Below are 23,995 nucleotides of genomic sequence, written 5' to 3'. Positions count from 1 at the left end.
TCTAAGTTTTCTCTTATAAATTTTTTCAACTCTTCTACATATTCCGAGGTTTTGAATGGAAAATTAAATATTATTAGATTCTTCTTAGTCGTTTCGTTTAACATTTTATCAATTTCAAAATCCACCATACCTTTTAGCTTGCTATGCGAGTCCGTTCTTTCTTCTAATATACGTAGTTTTTTGTACATGTCCTTCATCTCTTCCTTTATCTTTAAATTTTCTTCATTCATACGGTTAATTTCAGCTCTCATAGAACGGATTTCGACGTTTAGACGATCAAATTTGTCTTGGATTAATTCATAAACTGATTTCAGTGAGTATTCAGGTTCAACAGTCTTTGTTCGTAAATCTTCTTCCGGTTCAAAAAAATCTTTTATTGTACCATACCTTGAGATATCAGTGTTGTTCTTGGATTGTTCCTCAATTAAGTATTCTTCTCCTGACATTTCGCTTGTCTGAGTATTTTCCTCTATATCTCTTGTATACTGTCTACGTGGTCTTCCTCGTCCCCTTTTTTGCATACCTGCTTGACTTGGTAATGGAGGAGATCGAGGAAAAGGTCCGGGATTTAACTCAATACCAGCAATCATTAGTAGAATTAGAATTATTATTCGAGTTAATAAAACATTTAAACTACATATTTCAGTTCTAAACTTATTATTTTGTTGTAAAAATTCCATGTCTAACGTCGCCACAACAGCTCAGCAAAAAAGTCACCAACACCTCCGCAGGCTAGACACGCCCCCCCGATATCTTATAATTATTATAAATGTAATAAAGCTATATTATTATATTTAAGCTATAAATAATGTATAAATAACATTTAACTTTCAGGCTTGGCTTACTGGTGATGTCATAGGCTGTACGATAGATTTAGACAATGGATCCATTTGTTTTTACAGGTAAAATGAAAATTTCTTTAGTTTTTTTTAAATAATAGAATTAAAGACTGTCTTTTATGTTTTTTACATATTCAAACAAAAAGACACTTTAAAAGTATCAAAGGTGATAATTTTTATTTAGAAATTATTTTTTTGTCTGTAAAATGCAAAAATATTTAAATAAGAATAGACCCATTGTTTTTAATATTTTATTTTAGTATATAGACATTTTAAGATGAAGTTTTATCTTAGTTTACAGTTTAGGAAAACCTATATCCACTAGGAAATCATTGAAATTTTATTTTATTTTTTTAAATTTTATAAACAAGACAGACTTGTCAATAATTCTTTTAAATGGTAAAAAATCCATTTAAAAGAATTATTGACAAGTCTATGTCTTGTTTATAAAATTGCAGTGCTGTAATGGCTAGACATTACAGCACTGCAATTTTAGAGCTGCATTTCTCAACCTGGGGGTCATGGTGATATTACAAGGGGGGTTGCAAAACAATAATGAAATTATTTTATGAGAAAAAATTATTTATTATAAACTTATAAACATTTTACTTACAATAAGTACACATGTAAAGAAAAGAAATTAATGTGATGGTTGCATTTGTTTATTTAAAATTTTCTCCATACGTGGATCTACATTAGAAACACACAAAAGCAAATTGTTTTCGAGTGATAAAAGACAATTTACATTTATAAATTACATTTATAAAAAAAATAATGTAATAAATAAAAAAATTTACATTTATAATTACAGTCAAAATTCAATTAGTAATAGTAAATGTGAGATAAGCAGAGGGTCAGGGTTAATCCCTTCTGACCACTTATGTTGCAACAGGTTGGTAAAACCTGATCTCTGATTTTCGGATGGCTTAGGAGGGCAAATTTGAGTGGGGATGGTGTTGGTAAGTTGGCAGGTACAACGATAGATGACAAGTTAAACAAAATAACAAAACATTTATTTGAATAATTAAGCTAGGTTACATGAGACGATAACAATATATAGGTTAAATGCGGTTAAATATGAGTTAACTACACAAAGGGCTGCTCTTAACAGCTCTACCGGCTATTCTGAGAGAGAGAGAGTTCACAAAGCTCTAAAATACAAATACCTCTATGAGGATATGACTAATATGCATTCGTTGAATGGGCCATCCAAATCATAGTCAGCACAGGAACTGTAGAATGGCGATGGAAGTTCAAAGTTGCTGTCTGTCATATGGCGATGTCCCTTCAGTCACTATGTCTGGTGTATGGAGACAAGATGCACACAGTAACAAGTATAACTTCCTTTGGTTGCCCGGAGCTTCCGGGGGTTTGAGCTTTTATACGTTCTTCATGGGAAAGGAGTCACATGATCGACTTCTGTTGACACTAGCAGTGCATTCCGATCAACTAAGTGTCAACTTTCCCACCTAATTGTGAAAACAATCGATGACCTCTGATATAATTTCCGCCAAGAGTGTTTTTTCATAAGAGTTGTTTACGAAGGTTTTTATTTTCAACATCTGCGGAAAAATAGTGAATCTCACACCAGGCTTACTGTTATTATTTCTTTGGGTGGGGGGTCATGAAATATTAATTTTATTTATATTTACTATTTGGGGGTTGCAGAGCTAAGAAGGTTGAGAATTGCTGTCTTAGAGGTATGAAGGAGTACATGTCAGGAGTTGCAATTTGGCACAGAGTATTTGGTGCCCAAATCATGCTCACATAAAAAAAACCAGATTTGTAGGTACTCAGGGGACTAAGGACCAAGTCAAAATAAAATACAAAATGTGACACTCTTTCTACAAACAGGTGCTAGTGTGAAATTTGCATATGTGTTGCTCATTGGAAAGTTGGAAATGCAAACGTTGCAAAATAAAATTTTGACAAACGAATCTTTGAAAAAAACCCATTAATTTCACCAAACATGTCTCTGTGGACGTTGTGGCCATGGCCGAGGCTGGCGAAGTTTGAACATTCATGCTCAAAACCAGCAATACCAAAGAAGATTGGAGAATGAGACTCATCATGAGCATTGAAGTGATCCTGCTTTGTAGTGAGTCTCCAAGACATAGGAATCATCCCAAAAATGGTCTTGCCATTTTACTTGTTTACAATCTAAGTTTATCTGTGGAAGAAAATAAACAACTTTAATTATATAATAGAATGAAATAACAAATTATCTTCAGTTTTGTTATTTTCAACAAATATTACATTTGGGTATCATAATTTCTTGGTATTTTAAAAGCTTTAATCATAATAATTTAAAATTTCCACAGGAGACTAAAAGAAATGTTTATTATTATGTTGGGTCTAGTGGGTTATACTTGATTCACACTGGTGGCTGTGTACTATGCCGGACCAGAGTCAAGGCATAGCAACCAAAACAAAACTAAAATTTAATAAGTGTGTCAGTGTCTGTATTCAAAAATTTCTTAACAACATGGCATGTATTCAATATAGTGGCCTTCTGTAGTGTGATGTATGTATTTCTCTTCAATTTTAATGTTCCCAGGCTTTTGTGTAGTGTGTGTGGTATCACACCTGTACAGGAGAGAACGACAAGTACAATAAGCACCCTATCCATCCTCCACAGATGCCTTATTTCCTGGGCAAGTTCTGTGTACTTGCTAATTTTTTCAGTGCATGTGTTTTGTACATTGTGAGTGTTTGGAATGGCTATGTCTATAATGTATGTGATTTTATTGTGTTTGTCAATGAGTGTGATGTCTGGTCTGTTGTGGTAAATTGTTTTATCTGTGATTATGGCTCTGTCGTAATACATTTTGTGCGTGTTATTTTCCAATACTGTCTGTGGAATATACTTGTAGTATGGTTCGTGGATGTCTGCCAATTTGTGTTTCTTTGCAAGCTCTTGGTGTATTATATTTGCTACTTGATTGTGTCTATGTAAGTAATCTGTCTGTGCCAAGAGCTTGCAACCAGAAGTGATGTGTTGTATAGTTTCTGGCATGATGTGACATTTTCTGCATGTGTCATTTGTGAGTGTTGTATCTTTGAGTATGTGTTTTCTGTAGTTTTTAGTATTTATGACCTGATCCTGTATGGCAATCATGAATCCTTCCGTCTCCCCAAAGAGGCATCCCCGATCTAACCAGCTGTTTGACGCAGTTTTGTCAACAAAATCCTGGGCCAGGTCGTAAGGATGCCTGCCATGGAGAGCCTTTTGAGCCCATGATTGCTTAATGTTGTCTATGCTTTTTATATGTTGTGTCATGTCTGTATGTTGTGAGTGTAAGTTTAATGGTGTGTTATTTGAGTCTGCTAGAGTTACTGCTTTATGTAACTGTGATGTTTCTTGTTTCTTGTAGAAAAACTCTCGCAGTGACTGTATTTGTTTGTAGTGAAGGTTAACTATGTCAATCAGGCCACGTCCGCCTTCTTTACGTGGAAGGGTTAATCTTTCTGTGGCGGATTTAGGATGATGTTGTTTATGCTTAGTAAGTGTTGTTCTTGTTTTCCTTTGGAGTTGCTCGAGATCTGTGTGAGTCCAATGTATAACTCCAAAAGAGTATGTGAGTACTGGGATGACATATGTGTTTATTGCTTTAACTGTGTGTTTTGCATTTAACTGTGTTCTAAGTATAGCGTTTAACCTACTTTGGTATTCTTTAATTAATCGTTGCTTTATTTGTGTATGTTCTGTTAGTTTGGCCTGTTGGAATCCTAAGTACTTGTAGAACTCGCCCTCTTCCATGGATTCAATAACGTCTCCATTTCCAAGTGCAAAATCTTCTTTCTTCAGGATTCCTTTTTCTATGTGAAGTTTTTTGCATTTGTCTAGGCCAAACTCCATTTGTATGTCCTTAGTGTATGAATGTGTGATTTGTAGGAGTTGATGAAGTTGTTTTTGTGTGGATGCATAAAGTTTTATGTCGTCCATGTACATGAGATGTGAGAGTGTAAACTGTGTTGTTTTTTCGTGTCTGATATTGTAGCCGTATTGCGTGTTGTTTAACATGTTGGATAATGGATTCAGGGCTAGGCAGAACCAGAGAGGACTCAAGGAATCTCCTTGAAAAATTCCTCGCCTAATGAATATCTCATTTGTTTGTATGGAAGTGTTACTAAAACTGATGCAGTGTTGTTCTCCAGTGTTGCATAGTGTTTTCGAAGAATGCAATGAGTGATAACTCATTGAATGCGAAGAATGCAATGAGTGATGACTCATTGCATTTTTCGAAATATTTTGTACACGTGTAGAATATGTAGCAGCCAACTGTGTGGAACACTGTCGAATGCTTTTCTGTAGTCTATATATGCCATGTGTATGTTTCTGTGTTGTTTGTGTGCTTGTCGTAGAATGACTGAATCTATGAGTAACTGTTCTTTGCATCCTCTGTGATTTTTACGGCAACCTTTTTGTTGTTCTGTAAGAATGTCGTGTTCTTCAACATGTTTGTATATTTTGTTTGTGATACAGGATGTCAATAATTTGTATAGTGTTGGAAGACATGTAATTGGTCTGTATTGTGTGGGGTCTGTAGTGTTGTTGTTTTTATGTTTCATGTAGGTGATGCCCTGAGTAAGAAATTTTGGCATGTCTTGTGGATTGATGATGATGTGTTAGATGTTTAGCTAGTTCCTGGTGCAGTGATGTAAACTTTTTGTACCAGAAATTGTGAATGTTGTCTACACCAGGTGTCTTCCAGTTGTGTGTTCTGTTAATAGCGTAGCGTATGTCGTGTACGTTTATTTCAGCACAGGGCATAGTTGGTATGTTGTGCAAGTTTCTGTTCTCCTCCTCGATCCAGCCTGCATCAGCATGCTCTGCTCTTACACACAATGCATCAGCATTGTGTGTAACAGCATTGGACCAAAGAGAAGACCAATAAGTTGTGAGTTCTTCTTCTGTTGGTGTGCCACTGTGCTGTGTATCAGTGTTTGTTTTTTTACTGATTTGTCTGTAGAAAAGTTTTTCGTTGTTTGTGAATAATTTATTTTGTTGTTTTCGTAGTGTATATGCTTTGTATCGTTTGAGTCTACCTGCTTTGGCTGCGAGTTTTTGTTTTAGTGTATTGATTTATTCTGTAATGTGTGTGTTGTGATGTTCGTGTTTTGTGTGTGTTTTGATTTTCTTGAAAATTTTTTTGAGTTGTTTCTTTAATTTGGGTGTTATGTTGTTTTTAGTGTATTGTGTCAGCCTGCCTAATTGCTGTCTAATGTCATTTATTTGTGTTTCTATTCTTCTCTGCCAGGCAGGCTTGTGATAGGATTGTGTTTTGTGTGTGTCTGTCTGTGAGTGTATTTTCAGTCCATGGTGTGTTACTACTGTGACTGCCCCAGCATAAACTAATGTATGAATGTCTGTAAGTGTAGAAATTGAATGAATGTAGTTTGGTAGTAAGTGAGTGTTTACATAATCTAGTGTTTTTCCTACTGCCTTTGACGTGTTGATTTTTGGTATTCGTGGTCTTTGTGTGGGATCTGTACCAGTATATTTAATGAGTGTTTCCTGAAATATAAGTGAGAGCGTATTAACTAATTCTATGTCTACGTTATCAGTGATGGATGGGGAAGTGCCTGCAGTATCATTAGTGGTACTTGTTGTGTGTGTGCTGTAATCAGTGCTTGTTGCTGGATTATCCTGACAGGTTACGTGATCTTCATTAATGTTAAATGTTTCTGTCTGTTGATGTATTTGATCAGCAACCTGTTGTTTGATAAGTTCAAGTGTTGTTTGTGGGATAAGGTTGTTGTGTATAATTGTTCGTTTTTGATCAACAACCCTTTGTTCGGTGACAGTGAGGTGAGGATATTGTTGTGTGAATATGTGGTGTAGTTGTTGTCTGTATGCTGTCATGTTTGTTTCGAGTCTTGTGATGGTGTAGTAAGTGCGGATGATAAACTCGTTCATTTCTGTTGTCCATTTCATCCGTTGGCGTGGTTTTCCAGCCTTTGTGGTCTGTGGATGCATTGCCACAGAAACACCAAGGCTAGGTTGATTCCTCACATCTGTTGAGGGCATTGCAGTAGCCATGCTTGGGCCGGCGCTGCTTTCGCCACCGGTAACCAAGGGAGACTGGAGCCTATTTTTCGAACGTGAGCCTCTGCCTAACCCACGAACGCGGACCTTGTTAACCCGGGCGACGTCCGAGCCGGTATCATACTTAGATCTGGTTACTACCATGATAAATATTTCCACATAATGTGGGTGTGTGGTCACTCTTAGCTTCATTTCTCCCCATAGACCTTACTGGCATGGGTGTCCCTACCAGGAGTTTGTGCTCCAGCCTGCATTGCCCTATGGATCAGTAAAATTACTAGGCTCTCCCACCACGACCAGGTGGTGACCACGGGAGAGTTATTATTATTATTATTATTATAAAATGATAATATATATTGGACTGGTAATATGTCTAAAATAGCCTTTGTGTCAATAAAACCAACAAATCAAACCAATTATTAATTGTATTTAAAAGATATGTTTTGTTAATGTGTCTTTTATAATTTACAAATTGAAGGAAAGCATGTGTATTCTATATGTATGAAGTCATGACACCAAAATAAATATATATATAATATATTTTTATAACTGTTTTTTTTACACTGTTAAAATCTTGATTTAAATTTTTTCATTATTATTATCATAATAATAAAAAAATTTTGAAAAAGTTTTTAATTGTAAATAAATTTAAAAGAAATAATTTGATTTTTTTTTAAAGAAATGGACAATCATTAGGAGAAGCTTTTGATAATATACGAATTGGTCCTGGAATTGCCTATTTTCCAGCAGTAAGTCTTGCATATAATGAGAATTTAGTTGCTAATTTTGGTGCTGTTCCTTTTCGTCATCCTGTTCCTGGATTTCATCCATTGGAATCAATACCATATCATAACATTGCAAAAGCAACAAAATTATTTAGTTGGTTAAGAAGATTGCTCACTTTGTATATATCAACTGTACAGGTAATTATTTGAAATAATTTAAAAGAAAATAATATAAAATATATATAAATTACGAAAAATATATTCCTTTTTCTTTCTAGAATAGAATGGAACCCATATTACAAGATGCCAAAATTGTTAATAATCTAATCAAAGAATGTAATAAAACTCATATATTTTTACTAGCTGTTCCATTATTAAATAAGTTGGGTCCATATTTGGTAAGTAAATTTAGTATACTACATTAAATTTATTTATATTTTAAATATGTAATTTTACAAATGAAAGAAAAATAAACTTTTAATAAAAGTCTATTACCAAAAAATTTAGAATTTTTGAAGTTTTAACATTAATTCAAAATAAATGCAGACATTATTCAAAATTGAAGTTTTTATTAACTTCCTAATTTTTATTCAAATGTTTCAAATTAAGAAGAAAATAATTTTTCTTTGTTTTTAATTTTTAATATTTTAAACGTTATGAAATTTCTTTAGATATTAATATTTTTTCTTTTAAAATTACATTGAATCATATTTTATACAGGTATTCCTTACTTAACGTGGGATTTGATTAGCATACAAAATTAATTGTGTCAATCCCTTTATGTACACAGGAGAAGTTTTAATTAATGTGGCTTTACCAGCTATCTTTACTTAACATAGAAACCATATTTGGTTAACACAACCTTGATATACACAGTAACATTGAGATTAATTAACCACATTAATTAAGGGATACCTGTATTAACTTATTATAAAATACAAAAATATGCAGATTAAAATTAATATCTTTGAATTCTGAATAACTTCCAGATATTAGTTAAAGTATTGTCATTATTTTATTTTGTTTCATTTCTAAATAAACACCACCTTTAATCATCCAGCAAATTATGTAATATTTCAAAAACGTTTTCAACCATTTTTAAAGTATTAAATAAGTTTTTAAATAATTTGCTGGATGATTAAAGGTGGTGGGTGTTTGTTTAGTTATTCTAATTCCAGTAGAAAGTAATAGTATTGTTTGTTTGTTTCATTTCATTATATAATTTTTAAGTTGTATAAATTATTTTGTTATTTGGAAGCAAACTGCAGCTTTCTCTTCTTAGATTGATTTTTATTATTTCTACACTTTTAGTGAATCTATAATATATTTAAGATTAAATATTTCAAAATTTCAGGTTTCACCGTACATCAATGAATCATGTTTTCTGTCATTTCTTTTTCAATTATGTGGTGATATACCAAAAGATAATAGTTACAACATAAAGGAAGTCAAATCACCAATTCTTGCATTGTTAGATATGCTATGGGCACTTTTAGAGGTAAGTTTAGAGAGTTTATTAATTAATTATTCTGCTTTTTGAATACTTAATTGCTCTGAGCATTTTGGTAAGTGTGTATTTATGGACAAGTTCTTTTGCATCAGTAATTTGCTTACAGGATTACAGGAAAAAAATGTGCTATTTATTTACTGATAATTGAAATATATTTACATTTTATATATTGTATATGATAATATGGGAGTTTAAGTTTTATTTGTGGTAAGTAATTATTAATATTTAGTAATCTCTAAACATATTCTTAATGCCAGAAATAAGTATAGTAAAACCTTAATTTAATGGAGAGGGCTTCTTTTGTGAGATATCAAATTTGGCTTTTTTTTTACTCTTTTGGCACCAAAAAATATTTTCTACTTTTTTGAACAATCTTCAACAGAAAAACATCACAGATTTTTTTAGCTTTATTCTGTTTAACCACTCTGATATACTGTTCTACACTTTAGGAGTGAATATGGTTTCCTCTTCATTTTGCAAATTGAAAATCATTTAGAACATTAATTTGTTTTTGTAAATAAATTTTATTTTATTTAACTTTATTTAGTAAATTAATTCAAAATATTATTTAGAGATTTTGATCATTTATTAAGCCTTAACTTCTTAAATTATACAACCTTGACTTTGACCCTGACCCTAAAAAACTGTTAATATGAATTTTTGATACAGTAAACTAACTGCTGTTCTCCTAGTAATTTCTATTAACATGAGTTGACTGCAATATTCATAAATAAAATTTAAAATACTCTTATCAAATTCTCCTTTATGTTAGAGAAATTTCTATTTGATCTAGCAAAAAAATACAAATACTGAAAATTTGTATTTAAAAATGCATTTGCGTGAAAATTTATTTATATTCATTAGAAATTATTTAATCTGTTTTCAAGTTATAAAAATAAGAGATAATGTGTTTACTGTATTTATTATCAAGTCGTGGAAATGTGACTCTTGATAATGCAACATTTTATAAAATTTGTTGTGTTGTTCAAAAAGAAAACAATACACGTAACCTAATTTTTACCTCTATAACTTAACACTAAGTCAAATGAGCAATTATTTATTGTAATATTGTCACAATGCTGGGCTGAAATTTTAAATCATGTTTTTAATTTATTTAATTTAGAATACATGCTCTCCACCTCAAATTAGTAGGGGCTTGCCCCTGTACATCATACTTTTTCTTTAACAATAGAGTCGTGCCAGTCATCTATCAAACATGTTTCAGGGGAAATATTTTGAATTGCATCAGAAGTTATTATATAGTTATCGGAGCCTCCTATTCCTAACATTTCCATATCTGATCTTGTATTTCATCTATTTAACTTTGTTCTCGAGATTAAGGAAAGACAGACAGATGGACAACACTGGGAATTTATAGGTCTACAACTTTTTCAAATTGCAGCCCAATAAGTTATTGTTCTTCACTGGTGACTTTGATAATAGCATCAATTCCATGTGCTAACAAAGGATATAAGCCTTTTTCCAATGTAACACTGAAAATGTCATAAAACAAATATCAGTAACTTGAATAGCCACTATTTTGTTTTTAATTAAAATTGAATTACAAATAGAAATTGGTACATAGTTAATACATACATGAATTTGCACATATAATATCTTTATGAAAATTCCTCTATTTAGATTACTGTTATCTCTAAGACATAAAACTCATCATTTTCAGTGACTCGTTCCTTTCTCAGTTCACATTAAGTTGAGTTTGCAGGACTCTACTATATTTCTCAATCACAGAATTGTTAAAGATGCCATATTAAGCACTGCTTATATTAATGATATATGATAGAATATTATATTATTGCACATTGAAGCATGTGAAATTTTAAAATAATGCTTATTAAATGTAAATACTTTTGTTAATGAAATATGAATTAAAATTTATTGATTAACGTTCATAATGGGAAAACTCAAATTCTCTCTATTATTTATCAATTTTTAAATGTTATTACTCTAATAATTATTTAATATATATTTTTCATTTTTTTTTAATTTTAGTCTCATGAAATTCAACAATGTCTTGAACATCTCATTGTTGCTCTGTTAACTGGTTACAGATTTTCACCAGCAATGAAAGACTTTTATCAGCAAAAATGTTACTTGATATTAATGCTGAATATTCTCAGACATAGAGCATCAAGAAAATTTCTACTACAAAATGTTTTATATCCTTTTATGAACATACACAAACTGTTTTGAGACTTTTTTTAGTTTAGTTTAATTAAATTTTAACTTATTTTAATGGCTTTTATAAAATATTGAACTATTATTTTTAATATTTTATAGAATAATATATCAAATAATTTGTGGTAATTACCGTATATTCTGGCGTATAAGACGACTTTTTAACCCAGGAAAATCTCAAAAGTTGGGGGTTGTCTTATACGCCAGGTGCTGCAGTCAGCTGGGACGCCCAGGGTATGGATAGAAATAGAGCGGCATTGTGCCCAGAAAAGCATGCATCTTTCACCCATCCGGCCCACCCTTGTATGTATCCTATTATCGTATTGCTTTCTCTGCCTCTCAGATCGCACTCTGAGGACTGCAGTGAAGCGGTGCAGGTGCGCATGTGTGAGATCTGAGAGGCAGAGAAGAAGGTACTGTACAGTACAGTTATAGGATACAAGGGCGGGCCGGTATGTGAGACATCTCACTTCAAAATCAGGCTAGAATCGGTCTTTTTCTTGAAATAAAAAAAAATTATTGGGAGAAAATAATTGATAGCGAAAAAGATGCTGAATTTTTCTGCCAAATTTTTCCTACCCAAAAGGCCGAGAGATGCCGGCACTTTTTCGACTTTTTTTTTTGAGTAAACTCGGAGCGCAATAAAAACGTTATTTATTGCATTTTTTGCAGCTCAAAGAAATTGGAGAACTTATATTTTTTGAAATTTTTTGAAACATTTCGGAAAAAATGCAACAAAAAATCCACTAGAGGGCATCTCACAGAATCCACGTGATCATAGAAGGGGAAATAGGATACAAGGATGGGCCGATATGAAAATGTCCAACAGTCAAGTATATCCCAAACTCTATATTTTAACTGTAAAACGGGGGTCATCTTATATGCCCAGTCGTCTTATATGCCGGAATATACGGTATATGTTATCTATTTTCATATCATGTTCTATAATTTTTTCAAAGCTTTACGTTGAACTGAGCAGTTTTTTTTTAAATTATATATATTAACTTTCATTTATCTCTAATTATTTATCAATTTTTAAATGATAAAAATTAATTTCAATACATAATTCTCTCTGATAGATAATGCTTAAGTGAAATAGTTTGGTTCATTTCATTAGAAAGTATTGAGAATACTGAAATTTTTTTGATATTTTTACAGTTATTTTGATAATAATAGTTCATTTGATTAATATTCATAGTTTTTTTCTAGAATTTTGAAGTGGAAAGAAGAAAATTTGAAATATTATTTTATTTTCATGTCTTTGGCTTAATCAATTTTGAAATTGTAAATTGATTTGAGAAGTTTTTAGTAATAATCAAATTATTTATAATTTATTTATAGAAGTCTCAAACTACAACAAAAAATGCTTTTGCTTAATAGATAATAAATGTATTTATTTTAATTCTAAAATGAATATTCCTATTTTGTTTAAATTTAGAAATATATTTTTATAAGGTAAAGTGATAAGAAAGGATCTAAACATTCTTTATTTTGCTGAATTATGATATTGTATGTAGTTGTGACAGGTTTATAACAGCATGTTATATTTAACTAATATTGATTGATTAATTGGCTCATGAATCTGGTTTATTGTCCACTCTGGCTGACAATATAAAACCACATCATTTCTAAGTAATTATAACTAATCTCTGTTTTTGCAAATTTTTGAAAATAAGAAAAAAAGAGAAATAAATAAAGATTATATTGCAGTCATTCACTGATGAACAAGCAAATATAAACCAATATATAATTTTTTAAATTTCTGGAGATAATGTGTTTACTGTATTTATTATCAAGTCGTGGAAATGTGACTCTTGATAATGCAACATTTTATAAAATTTGTTGTGTTGTTCAAAAAGAAAACAATACACGTAACCTAATTTTTACCTCTATAACTTAACACTAAGTCAAATGAGCAATTATTTATTGTAATATTGTCACAATGCTGGGCTGAAATTTTAAATCATGTTTTTAATTTATTTAATTTAGAATACATGCTCTCCACCTCAAATTAGTAGGGGCTTGCCCCTGTACATCATACTTTTTCTTTAACAATAGAGTCGTGCCAGTCATCTATCAAACATGTTTCAGGGGAAATATTTTGAATTGCATCAGAAGTTATTATATAGTTATCGGAGCCTCCTATTCCTAACATTTCCATATCTGATCTTGTATTTCATCTATTTAACTTTGTTCTCGAGATTAAGGAAAGACAGACAGATGGACAACACTGGGAATTTATAGGTCTACAACTTTTTCAAATTGCAGCCCAATAAGTTATTGTTCTTCACTGGTGACTTTGATAATAGCATCAATTCCATGTGCTAACAAAGGATATAAGCCTTTTTCCAATGTAACACTGAAAATGTCATAAAACAAATATCAGTAACTTGAATAGCCACTATTTTGTTTTTAATTAAAATTGAATTACAAATAGAAATTGGTACATAGTTAATACATACATGAATTTGCACATATAATATCTTTATGAAAATTCCTCTATTTAGATTACTGTTATCTCTAAGACATAAAACTCATCATTTTCAGTGACTCGTTCCTTTCTCAGTTCACATTAAGTTGAGTTTGCAGGACTCTACTATATTTCTCAATCACAGAATTGTTAAAGATGCCATATTAAGCACTGCTTATATTAATGATATATGATAGAATATTATATTATTGCACATTGAAGCATGTGAAATTTTAAAATAATGCTTATTAAATGTAAATACTTTTGTTAATGAAATATGAATTAAAATTTATTGATTAACGTTCATAATGGGAAAACTCAAATTCTCTCTATTATTTATCAATTTTTAAATGTTATTACTCTAATAATTATTTAATATATATTTTTCATTTTTTTTTAATTTTAGTCTCATGAAATTCAACAATGTCTTGAACATCTCATTGTTGCTCTGTTAACTGGTTACAGATTTTCACCAGCAATGAAAGACTTTTATCAGCAAAAATGTTACTTGATATTAATGCTGAATATTCTCAGACATAGAGCATCAAGAAAATTTCTACTACAAAATGTTTTATATCCTTTTATGAACATACACAAACTGTTTTGAGACTTTTTTTAGTTTAGTTTAATTAAATTTTAACTTANTCAAAAAAAAATGTAAAACTATATTACTTTTCAATAAAATAAACTGAATTAAGTTTGAATACAAGTTTATTTTAAGCTTTTATATGAATTTCTTTCAGACATTCGAAGTAATTCATTAAGCAGCCTATTTCTTTTAATATCTGCAAACTTTTTTTATGCGGTTTTAAGTTAATTTTAACTCGTTGTTTTGGTTTTATGCGATTTTAGAAAATTACGGAACGTATCCCTACTTTTTCAAGGCAAGTAAAGTCTTTTTTTATGCGCTTTTCTGTAGAACATATCCACCGCATAAAACGAGACCTTACAGTATAACATAAGAATGATAAGCTCATTTTCATATTTTGTTTGTTTTATGTACTCATTATTTAAGTACAATCATCAATCATAACAATACTACTAGTGTGAAAATTCAATAAAATAAATACATAATTACCGAAAAAAAACCAGCAATAATTCACTTCCAAATGAACGTTTTCTACCATTTTCAACGATCATAATCAGTTTCAATTCCAAGAGTTTGAAAATTGCATAACTTCAAGATGCAATTTTCGAACTCTTGGAATTGAACCTGATGATGATCGTTGAAAATGGTAGAAAACGTTCATTTGGAAGTGAATTATTGCTGGTTTTTTTTCAGTAATTAAGTATTTATTTTATTGCATTATTTAAGTTCTTTTAAATGATTTTCTATTTGCTTAATGAATTTTTAATTTCTCAAAGCAACTAATTGTTGTAGAAAACAATGATAAATAACATATACACATCAAAAAGTTTTAATTATAAACTTTTTTCCAACGAAAATCACTTCATATTCTCTCAGATTTTTATGCATTGACAAAAATCAATGATACAGCAAAAATTTACATGTACTTATAATATATTTAATTAAATTATATAAATTGTAATATTATACAGTTTATATATAGTCTGTATGAAATACAGACTATATATAAACTGTAATATTATACAGTTTATATATAGTCTGTATGAAATACATTATATATATTTAAAATGAAAATCAGTGTAAATTTTATGAACTTTATCTTTTATATAAAAATGTCTAAAAAGATCAGCAAGGTTTAGATTAATATTTATTGGAATAAAGATTCATAACAATAAACTTTGCAAATTGTGTTTCCAATGATATCAAAAATATTAGAACAAGAAATTAACATAAGAAAAATTAAAATATTTGAATACTATTGTATGTTTGTCATTCAACAATGCAGACTTCTATTCATCAAATAGAAGAAAGTTTAAATGAAGCAAACAAACTGTTTTTGAAAATTCAAATGTATAAAAACAAACAAAACTCAATTGAAATCTTTGTTTCAGTTAAATTTTATTCTGTGTAATAAATCATTTGAAGAAGTCTCTAATGTAAAGGTAACAAATTCATTCACAGTTGTTTTTAAATATTCAATCATTTTCATATGTAGCTGATTTTCTATAGTATATCACAATGTTGTAAGTGTTTACTTACTTATAATTGAATTTCTACAGCCAAATATTGCTGTTAATGATTTTATGATTAAGACAAATAAAAATGATCTTATCAGTATTTATACATACAAATTTTGTATTGTACATTTATATAATAAACAACCAAATAGTATTTAAATTAAAATAGTTTATTTATGAAATTTATGTTTTGTTTACTTGTACTTTTATTTACATTTCAAATTTTTTAATAAATGTAATGCTTATCATTTAATTTTATCATTATGTATTGTATTTTGTCTGAACAGCAATTAATCATTTGATAAAGAAAGAGATTTTATTTATTAATTGTTAATTTTTATAGTAGCATGAAAGATATTTTATAAAACGTCATTTTATTAATTAAAGTAAAAGTACCAAAATTTTTAACTTTGACATTTATGTGTTATCAGAACAGATTGTATTGAAGATTACAGTTTTCTACATGTGTTACAGAAAATTATATAGATTCATGTATATTTTGTAAGATATGTGAAGAACTTTATCAAAAAATTTAGTGTTTAACTCCTTCATTCCCGATCAATTTTTAATTAATTATAATTAAACATAAAAAATACTTAAAACTGAAAAAAAGCAAAAGAAATGTGTTAATTTTGAAGGAAAAGCTTCAAAGTTTAACTTCCTTTGTCTTGCCTTTCTGTGAAATTTGACACCGATGAGTCATTGTTTACACAGCTGGATGACCTTGAGAACAGCTGGAGTCGGATTTCCTGGGACATTCTCAGACATCTCGGGAGGACAAGGGTTGAAGTAGGCTGAATATTAGCTGGCCGTATATTTTTAAATATTTTTTAAAAATTCAAATTTTAATTGCGATTTCCAACCCCCTAATTAATTAAATTTATATATAATAAAATCTATTAATTAAAAAAAATAAAAAACTATTGGAGGTCATTTTTGACATCAGAAAGTAGCTTTAAATAACTTTACCGAAGGAAAATCCATGTGCTAGAACTTTAGAACGATGAATTAAATTTGATAAAAAAATCCCATTAAAAAACAATTAAGCCTTAATCGAGCCTTATGAAAGGCTAATTGAAATCGCGATAAAATTTTTTCGCATGGGTAAAAATTTTTGAAAAAATTTGGAGACAAAAAACATTCCAAAAATTGAAAAAAAAAAATTTTTTTCAAAAATGGCCTTAAGGACCGAGTTTTTTGTAACGCTACATAAACTTGACGAGTTAACTCGTCAATGGAAATGAAGGGGGTAAATTACGTAATTACATAAATTATATAATTCCAGATTTACTATTTTAAAAAAATACATATTTACTAAAGATTATACTTTATTTTTCATAGAGCTTGAAAACATACAGCTAGAAATTTTAATTCAATTATTTGATGGTACAGATATGAAGCAAGTAAGTATTATAATTTCTTAAAATACTCTCTTCTTTTTTAAATGTTTCTTTATCTGATTAAAAATTATTTGATGTAGGGTCAGTCAAGTCGGACAATATTTCTTGCAAAGTTTAGAGAGTTTTTAAAAGAAAATTCAGGTGTAGCACGTGTACGAATTAATTTTTATTAAAATATCATGTTTTTCAAATTAATTATATTATAACTAAGATATGTTTGTTTTTATTTTAGAGTCAGCTTATAAATCTTTGCCCTTTACCAGTTGCACTTGCTTTTTTTCATCGTTTGGTATCTCTGTTACGACATTGTCTTACAATATATTGTTTAAAGAATCCTCAGATGGGAAATGTGATTACTACTAATGGTATAATTTATATATTAATTTTATGATTTATAAACATTTAATATTTCAAGAAAATAAAATAACCCAATGCACTGTTAACTGAAACAAAAAGTTTTTAATTACAATTTATTTGAAGGATATAATTTTAAAGTTTCTTAAATAAAATTTTTTAAATTTTATCAAAATATAGGTATTTATAGAAAAAAAATAGTCATTAACTCATATTCTTTGCGATATATTACTACAAGGGATGTCCAGAAAGTAAGTTTTTCAGGTCTGTAATACTTAATTAAACAATAGATTCATGTGAGTTAATGCACAATAACACATGTAAATGCTGCTAATTCTTTATATTATCACCATGATTATTTAAACATTTATATAATATCTGGAAATGAGCATTTATATGTCATAGTTGAAGAATTTTTCCAGCAACAAAGTGCTATTGTTGGATGATAACTTTTGTTTTGTTGCTGCCATTTATTTGCCACCTTGACAAAAAATTCTATGTGAAGAAAAAAGGTGAAAATCCAAAGAATTAAGGTCTAGGCTAGAAGAGGATGGATGCTCAAAAATGCATCATTTAAACTTATTCAAATAATGCATGATAGTGCAAACAGCAACATATGGTTGGATATCATCATGAATAAATAGATTTTTTTCACAAGCAGATCTCAATGCTTGTTCAGAATAACTTTCCATTTTCTAATACTTTAATGCTAATTGTTCCTTTACCATAAATATCCATAGTTTTCTTACAAATTATGATGGGTGAAGTATATTTTGTATTGAGAAATCTAATAAACAACTTCATCTTGCATTTGGTGGATTTTATGTTTCTGCACTTATTTTAGAATGTTTGATTAGACTAACAAAGAACTTTAACAATGGAGTGTTAAACATGTTTATAGACTCATTAGAGTTTGCTGTGTTGACACACTGCAGATGGATATACTACTTGATCTTTGATGCAAGCAAAATGAATATTCCTTGTAGCTGTAAAGATACATTTTCATTAAATTAGTTTGACCAACAGCATGGTTTGTGTAGTCAGTTGTCTAGGAATAATTTTTTACGTGTAATAGATTAGAAACAAATAAAATCTGATACTATTTTTGGTGGAATTTTATGACTATAGATAGATGTCAGATTCTGTCAGCTAATAATAATTTTTATTTAAAAGTAATGACTGCTAGTAATAAGCTTATCCTTGGTTAAAGGAAAGAAAATATTTAATTACCAGTCATTTAGAAAATATCGTAAGAAGAGAGTAGATGTAATATTACTACTATTACATTGTTCTACAATGCTTCAGCCATAAGGATTCTTGACTATTTTTACAACTGATTTCTCTCCATCTCTCTTTTTCATATTAGTCATTTCTATGTGTTTTTAATATCATATTCTAATAATACATATATAAAATTGTGAAGAATATAAAATCAGTGATAATTTCTTTATTTACAATTTTTAAATGATATTTAAATTGTCATTAAAAATTTTTGTATATTTCTCTGTGCATGTGCGCACGCGCTTTAGGTGCCATTGAAACACTTTCATGTATTTTATGTTTTTTTGTAAGTATGGCACTTATGGAAGATCAGTTTTTTCCTAACATTCTTGCAACCTCAAGAAGCAAACTTTTCTTTTTTCACTAAATCTGAAATTTTAACTTTTTTTCTAAAGTAGTTACTCTAAAGTAGTTGGCTTTTCTTTGACTTAAAAGGTTTACCCAACATCACTACCTTTGCATTTTGAGGCATTGTAAAAAGTAATTAGTGTAAATGAAACAAAGAGAAGTACTGATATCACATACCATGAAACTTAGAGAAGCACATACCATGTCATATCAGTGCTTCACTTAGTTTCATTTGACATATTACTATGAGAACTTTTCATGGCAAACACTGATGCCAGTCCCAGTGTTTAGTGCAAAACAAAGAAATGAGTCATAATAACATTTTTCTAGAACAAGATCAAGCATGACTGAGCAAGATCCTGTGAGACTTTATGCATCTTGAAAAATGGTGCAGATTTAGCATGCAATTAAGAATTTTTATTTTACATACTTTCTGTTTTTATTTCTTTCTTGGATTAGTAACAAACCTGAAACCACATGTGGCAAGTCTGTGTATGATGGGGACCTACTGCATTTACTTTTATTGGAATTTATTCTTAAATCTTTTTCAAGCAGCTGTGTTTGCTCTTATGGATAGAGTTTATATGGATCAAAAGTGATAGATGGAAAAAAATAATTGAATATTACAGACAGAGAATTTTTTGATTTGCTGATTTTTGTGTATTTATAGATGATAAGAAAACTGCACAAATAAAATAGGATGTAAATTGTGTAAATATTGATCATTGGTAGAAATAAAAATGTTCTCTTAACTCTTTCTAAACACACAATAAGAATAATGACAACTATTACTTTTATTAAATAATTAATTAATGTATTAATTCTTTGATAACTATATTTAAATTAACTGTTATTATTAAATAAATATAGGGAAAATATTAAGAGAAGTCATTAAAATAAAATAAAATCTGCGATTATAGACTTTTTATCATATCAAAGAATTTATTTGTTCTTAATTTTTCTCTTTGATTATCTTAAATTTTCTTAACAAATTTATTCTCTTTTCAAACACATTTAGCAAGAATATGGTTTTGATGAATTCTAATACATCAGTTTTACTTTTTATTAACTATTTAAAATATATATATATATATATATATATATATTTTTTTTTCTATTGCNGTTTACGTGCCAAATTTAATAGTTTAACACAGTCGAAATATATACATATATATACAAAATATATAGGCCTATATATATATATTTTTTTTTTTCTATTGCATTTAATTGAATTTTGTAAAATAATATTCATCTCAGTATCTGTTCTTAGTGATATGTTTGTTTGTAATTATATGGCATTGAAATTAGCTTAGTTATTAGCTATCTAATCTAAGCAGATTAATTAGAAGTTTGATGAATCTTCAAATGCAACTATTTGAATATTTATATAATAATACAGACAAATTTTGAAATTTGCAAAAAATTAAATTTAATCTAAATATATGTGGAAAGATATTTATAAATTATTAACATAGCAGTCTAATTGTTGTTTAAAAATTGTAAACTAAATAAGTAAAATGGCAAAATCATATTTGGGACAAGACTGTCTCTGAGACAGAATCACTTTGATGCTCAAGGCAGGTCTCGTTCTCATTCTCCTATCTTCTTTGATATCACTGCTTTTGGGCACGATCATTCAAACTTTGCCTGCCACGACCACGATATCGTTCATGATGCATCTTTGGTGAAATTAACCTATCTAATTTCAAAATTTCTCTCTGTTGCGTGTCAGCCCAGGTTGAATTTTTGTCAATGCGTAACGAAAAGTTTCCATTTTTGAAAAAAATAATCGTGGCTATTGTATCATCCAAAATTATTGTTTTATTTTGCACAAACAATATACAGTTTAACCCAATTATAACGTCATCGGATGTAACGACAATCCTAATATAAAATCAAATTTTTATCGGTCCTATGATTTTACTATACTAGATAATGTTAAAAAAAACCACTTGTAACGACATAAAACCATTTTAACATCATATTTGAAGCACTCCCAAATTTACAAAATTAGATTACAAATTTTATTTAACATAGAAGAAACTACATGTTTAGTCCTAAGGTCAGAGTTCACTTCTTAGAATGACTGTGGGTGGTACTCTCCCCTACCTGACTTCGGTGGGGTGAGGTGGCTGTTTTGCCTGTTTGTAGAAGAGGGTCGCCATTTTGTATTTTATTTGACTCTATTCTCGGTCTCCTGACTACCTACGAGTCTGGACTTTTTTATGTGCAAATGATTTGGGCACCTAATACTCTGCCAAATATCAACTCTCGATGTGTACTCTTTCATACCTCTATGCTGGTAAGAACATCGGGCAGTACAATTTTATAAACAAGACATAGTCTTGTCAAAAAGATAAAAATAATACATTATTTTGTGAAATATCTATAAAATACTTTTTAGAGATAAATTATAAAATTGCTATAAATCCTGTTTGATTATGATCTTAAAAATGTTCAATGTTTTAGTAATAATATACAAATTATATTTTTAAATAAAAATACATTTTTATGTTGTGTTTATTAATAATGAATTATTTTCAAGTTCAGAATAAATGAAATATTTAAAATTTTTGTTCTTTAGAAACTATCAATAAAAGTAATTATTACATAATTAATAAAAGTATCAGGTAAGACACCTTATAACTAAAGTAAAAAGTCAACAATAAAAAAATCCTTCATTTACAGTAGAGCGTCGTTTATCCAAAAGTCAGTTATCCGAAAGCATTCCAGTCGACAAATTTAAATTTTCACTAGTGCTGCAGATGGCGCTGCAATCTTTGGCTATATCTTATGCTACTCCAGTATTTTTTTTGTTGTTGTGTGTGTTTTAGCTAGCAGCACTGGCACTTTTTGTGTGTTTTTCTGAGGATTGTGTTAATGCTGAATCAAACGTTTTTGATACGAGATCAACTTCTAAAGTATATTTTTTTGTTTTTTATATTTTTCAATAAATTTATTTTGTTTGTACAAAATAAAAAAATAATTTTTAATGATACAATAGCCACGATTATTTTTAAAAGTTTTCGTTAGGCTTAACATCGACGAAAATTCAACGCAAAGCGACACGAAACAGAGGAAAATTTCAACATGGGATAGGTTAGTATATTTTTTCGTGCATAATCGGTTATCCAAAAAATAAGTTATCCAAACAACCCCAGTCCCCAATTAATTCAGATAAACGATGCTCTACTGTATTAAGCTTTCTTTGAAATATAAAATCTCAACATATAAAGAAGGGTTTGTTGAAGATAATTTTATTATAAATGGGTTAAGAAAAATATTTTGTACTGTACTTTGAGATAAATAAATAAATTTTACAGAATAAAAATAAATCTGAACTGAAAGATTGTTGAACTTTTTTTTGAAACATTTTTAAAACTGTGTCTTGTCTTCAGCAAAACTTGTAAACTTTATTCACTACTGGAATGAATAGGAAAATATTTCAAAATTTTACATTTCAAAATCTTAATAAAATGTAGAAAATAATAATAATAAAGTTAAACTGATTAGTTACAATGTGAAACAGTGATAAATAGCTAATTTCTTATTTCAGGTTTCTGTTTTTTCAATTTGAAATGTAGAATATTAATAAAATGTTTCATATTTTTCATTTTTTTTTCTTGTTGGATATGATGCTTTAGTTTTTATCTTGGCATTTCCAAGTACAGTATATGTAAAATAAATAAAATAAATTAAAAAAATTAAAAAAAATATTGTTTATCCAATTCTTAATTTTTGGATGATGCAACTAAATTTACATTGTTAAAGTTACAAATACACTATCATTTTAGAATAGACATATTGTTATCATATTATAATATATTGTAAATAAAATTATTTTCAGATCTTACAGTTCCCATTAATGTTTTTTATGACAACTCTATCAATTATTTTGAAATACAAAGAATTGGAGGTTTAATATCACATCTTCAAAAGATTTTTAAAGATAACATCTTAGAAGCAGTTGGACCAAGTCATAAAACATTTCCTCAGTTATTAGAAGATAAAAGTATGTAATTACAGTTTAAAGTTTAATTAGTTATAAAAATTAATGTATACATGGTGATTCTCTCACTAGTAAACACAAACATCCCTCAATAACTTTTTATTGCTTTATGGTTTCCTATGAAAATTTACCTGCACTTATATTGTACAGTATGTTGCAAAATAAGATAATTTTTAAAGCAGATGTATTGACAATGGTCTCTCTAGCATCTAAGCATTTTTGTGTGTGAAATTGCAAATTTGCAAAGGCATTTGCTAATGTGACTTCAGTATTGGCAAAAACCTCCTATCGTATCATATGTCTTTGACAGTATCAATTGCTCAAGGATTATTTCTGTATACTTGCTGTTCCAATAATCCCAAAAGAAGAAATCAGGTGGCCTCAGATCTAATGATCAATTTTCCTCATGTTTGCATTAGATGTGTGGCACATTGTTTTATCTTGCTAAAAAACCCTTCTGTTAATTCATTATCTGTCAACTAATTTACAAATTCACTGAATATGTTCAAATACATCTCAAAGGTAACAGTTACATTGAAGAATATGGAACAACACTACACTTATTTTTCCAAATGTAAAGGCTTCATATGGGTTTTCTTTTATCAATATATATATTTTGCAAAAAATTATTGAGGATCATTTGAATATCCTAGTGCTAGTGAGAGAATCATTCTGAATGAACTATAACAGCTAGAAATGTTTTAAAAT

General features: G+C 29.2%; 2 protein-coding genes across 3 annotated transcripts in view; both read left to right on the top strand.

Moving 5' to 3' along the window:
• Positions 1–12,405, top strand: part of LOC111640302 (E3 ubiquitin-protein ligase RNF123-like) — a 42,639-nt gene extending 30,234 nt beyond the window's left edge. The window contains exons 5-9 of one of the 2 annotated variants that reach the window (XM_023386310.1): positions 835–902; positions 7,568–7,811; positions 7,892–8,011; positions 8,968–9,111; positions 11,134–12,405. In XM_023386310.1, the coding sequence (XP_023242078.1) occupies positions 835–902; positions 7,568–7,811; positions 7,892–8,011; positions 8,968–9,111; positions 11,134–11,334 (777 nt within the window). In that variant the 3' untranslated portion in view covers positions 11,335–12,405. The remainder of the gene's footprint in view (positions 1–834; positions 903–7,567; positions 7,812–7,891; positions 8,012–8,967; positions 9,112–11,133) is intronic. The other variant, XM_023386311.1, reaches the window with a different exon arrangement.
• A 4,259-nt stretch (positions 12,406–16,664) lies between these two features.
• LOC111640307 (E3 ubiquitin-protein ligase RNF123-like) lies at positions 16,665–23,934 on the top strand. Its single transcript, XM_023386315.1, has 5 exons — positions 16,665–16,684; positions 17,237–17,298; positions 17,376–17,447; positions 17,528–17,660; positions 23,126–23,934. Exons 2-5 carry the CDS (start codon positions 17,290–17,292, stop codon positions 23,296–23,298), a joined length of 387 nt encoding a protein of 128 aa, XP_023242083.1. The 5' UTR covers positions 16,665–16,684; positions 17,237–17,289; the 3' UTR covers positions 23,299–23,934.
• The last annotated feature ends 61 nt before the right edge of the window (positions 23,935–23,995 follow it).

This window comes from Centruroides sculpturatus, unplaced genomic scaffold, assembly GCF_000671375.1.
Source record: "Centruroides sculpturatus isolate CEXI.00-Female unplaced genomic scaffold, Cexi_2.0 scaffold1348, whole genome shotgun sequence".
In the NCBI taxonomy this organism is placed as follows: domain Eukaryota; kingdom Metazoa; phylum Arthropoda; class Arachnida; order Scorpiones; family Buthidae; genus Centruroides; species Centruroides sculpturatus.
Note: the sequence above shows the minus strand (reverse complement) of the source record. Positions and strands in the feature narration are given on the sequence as shown.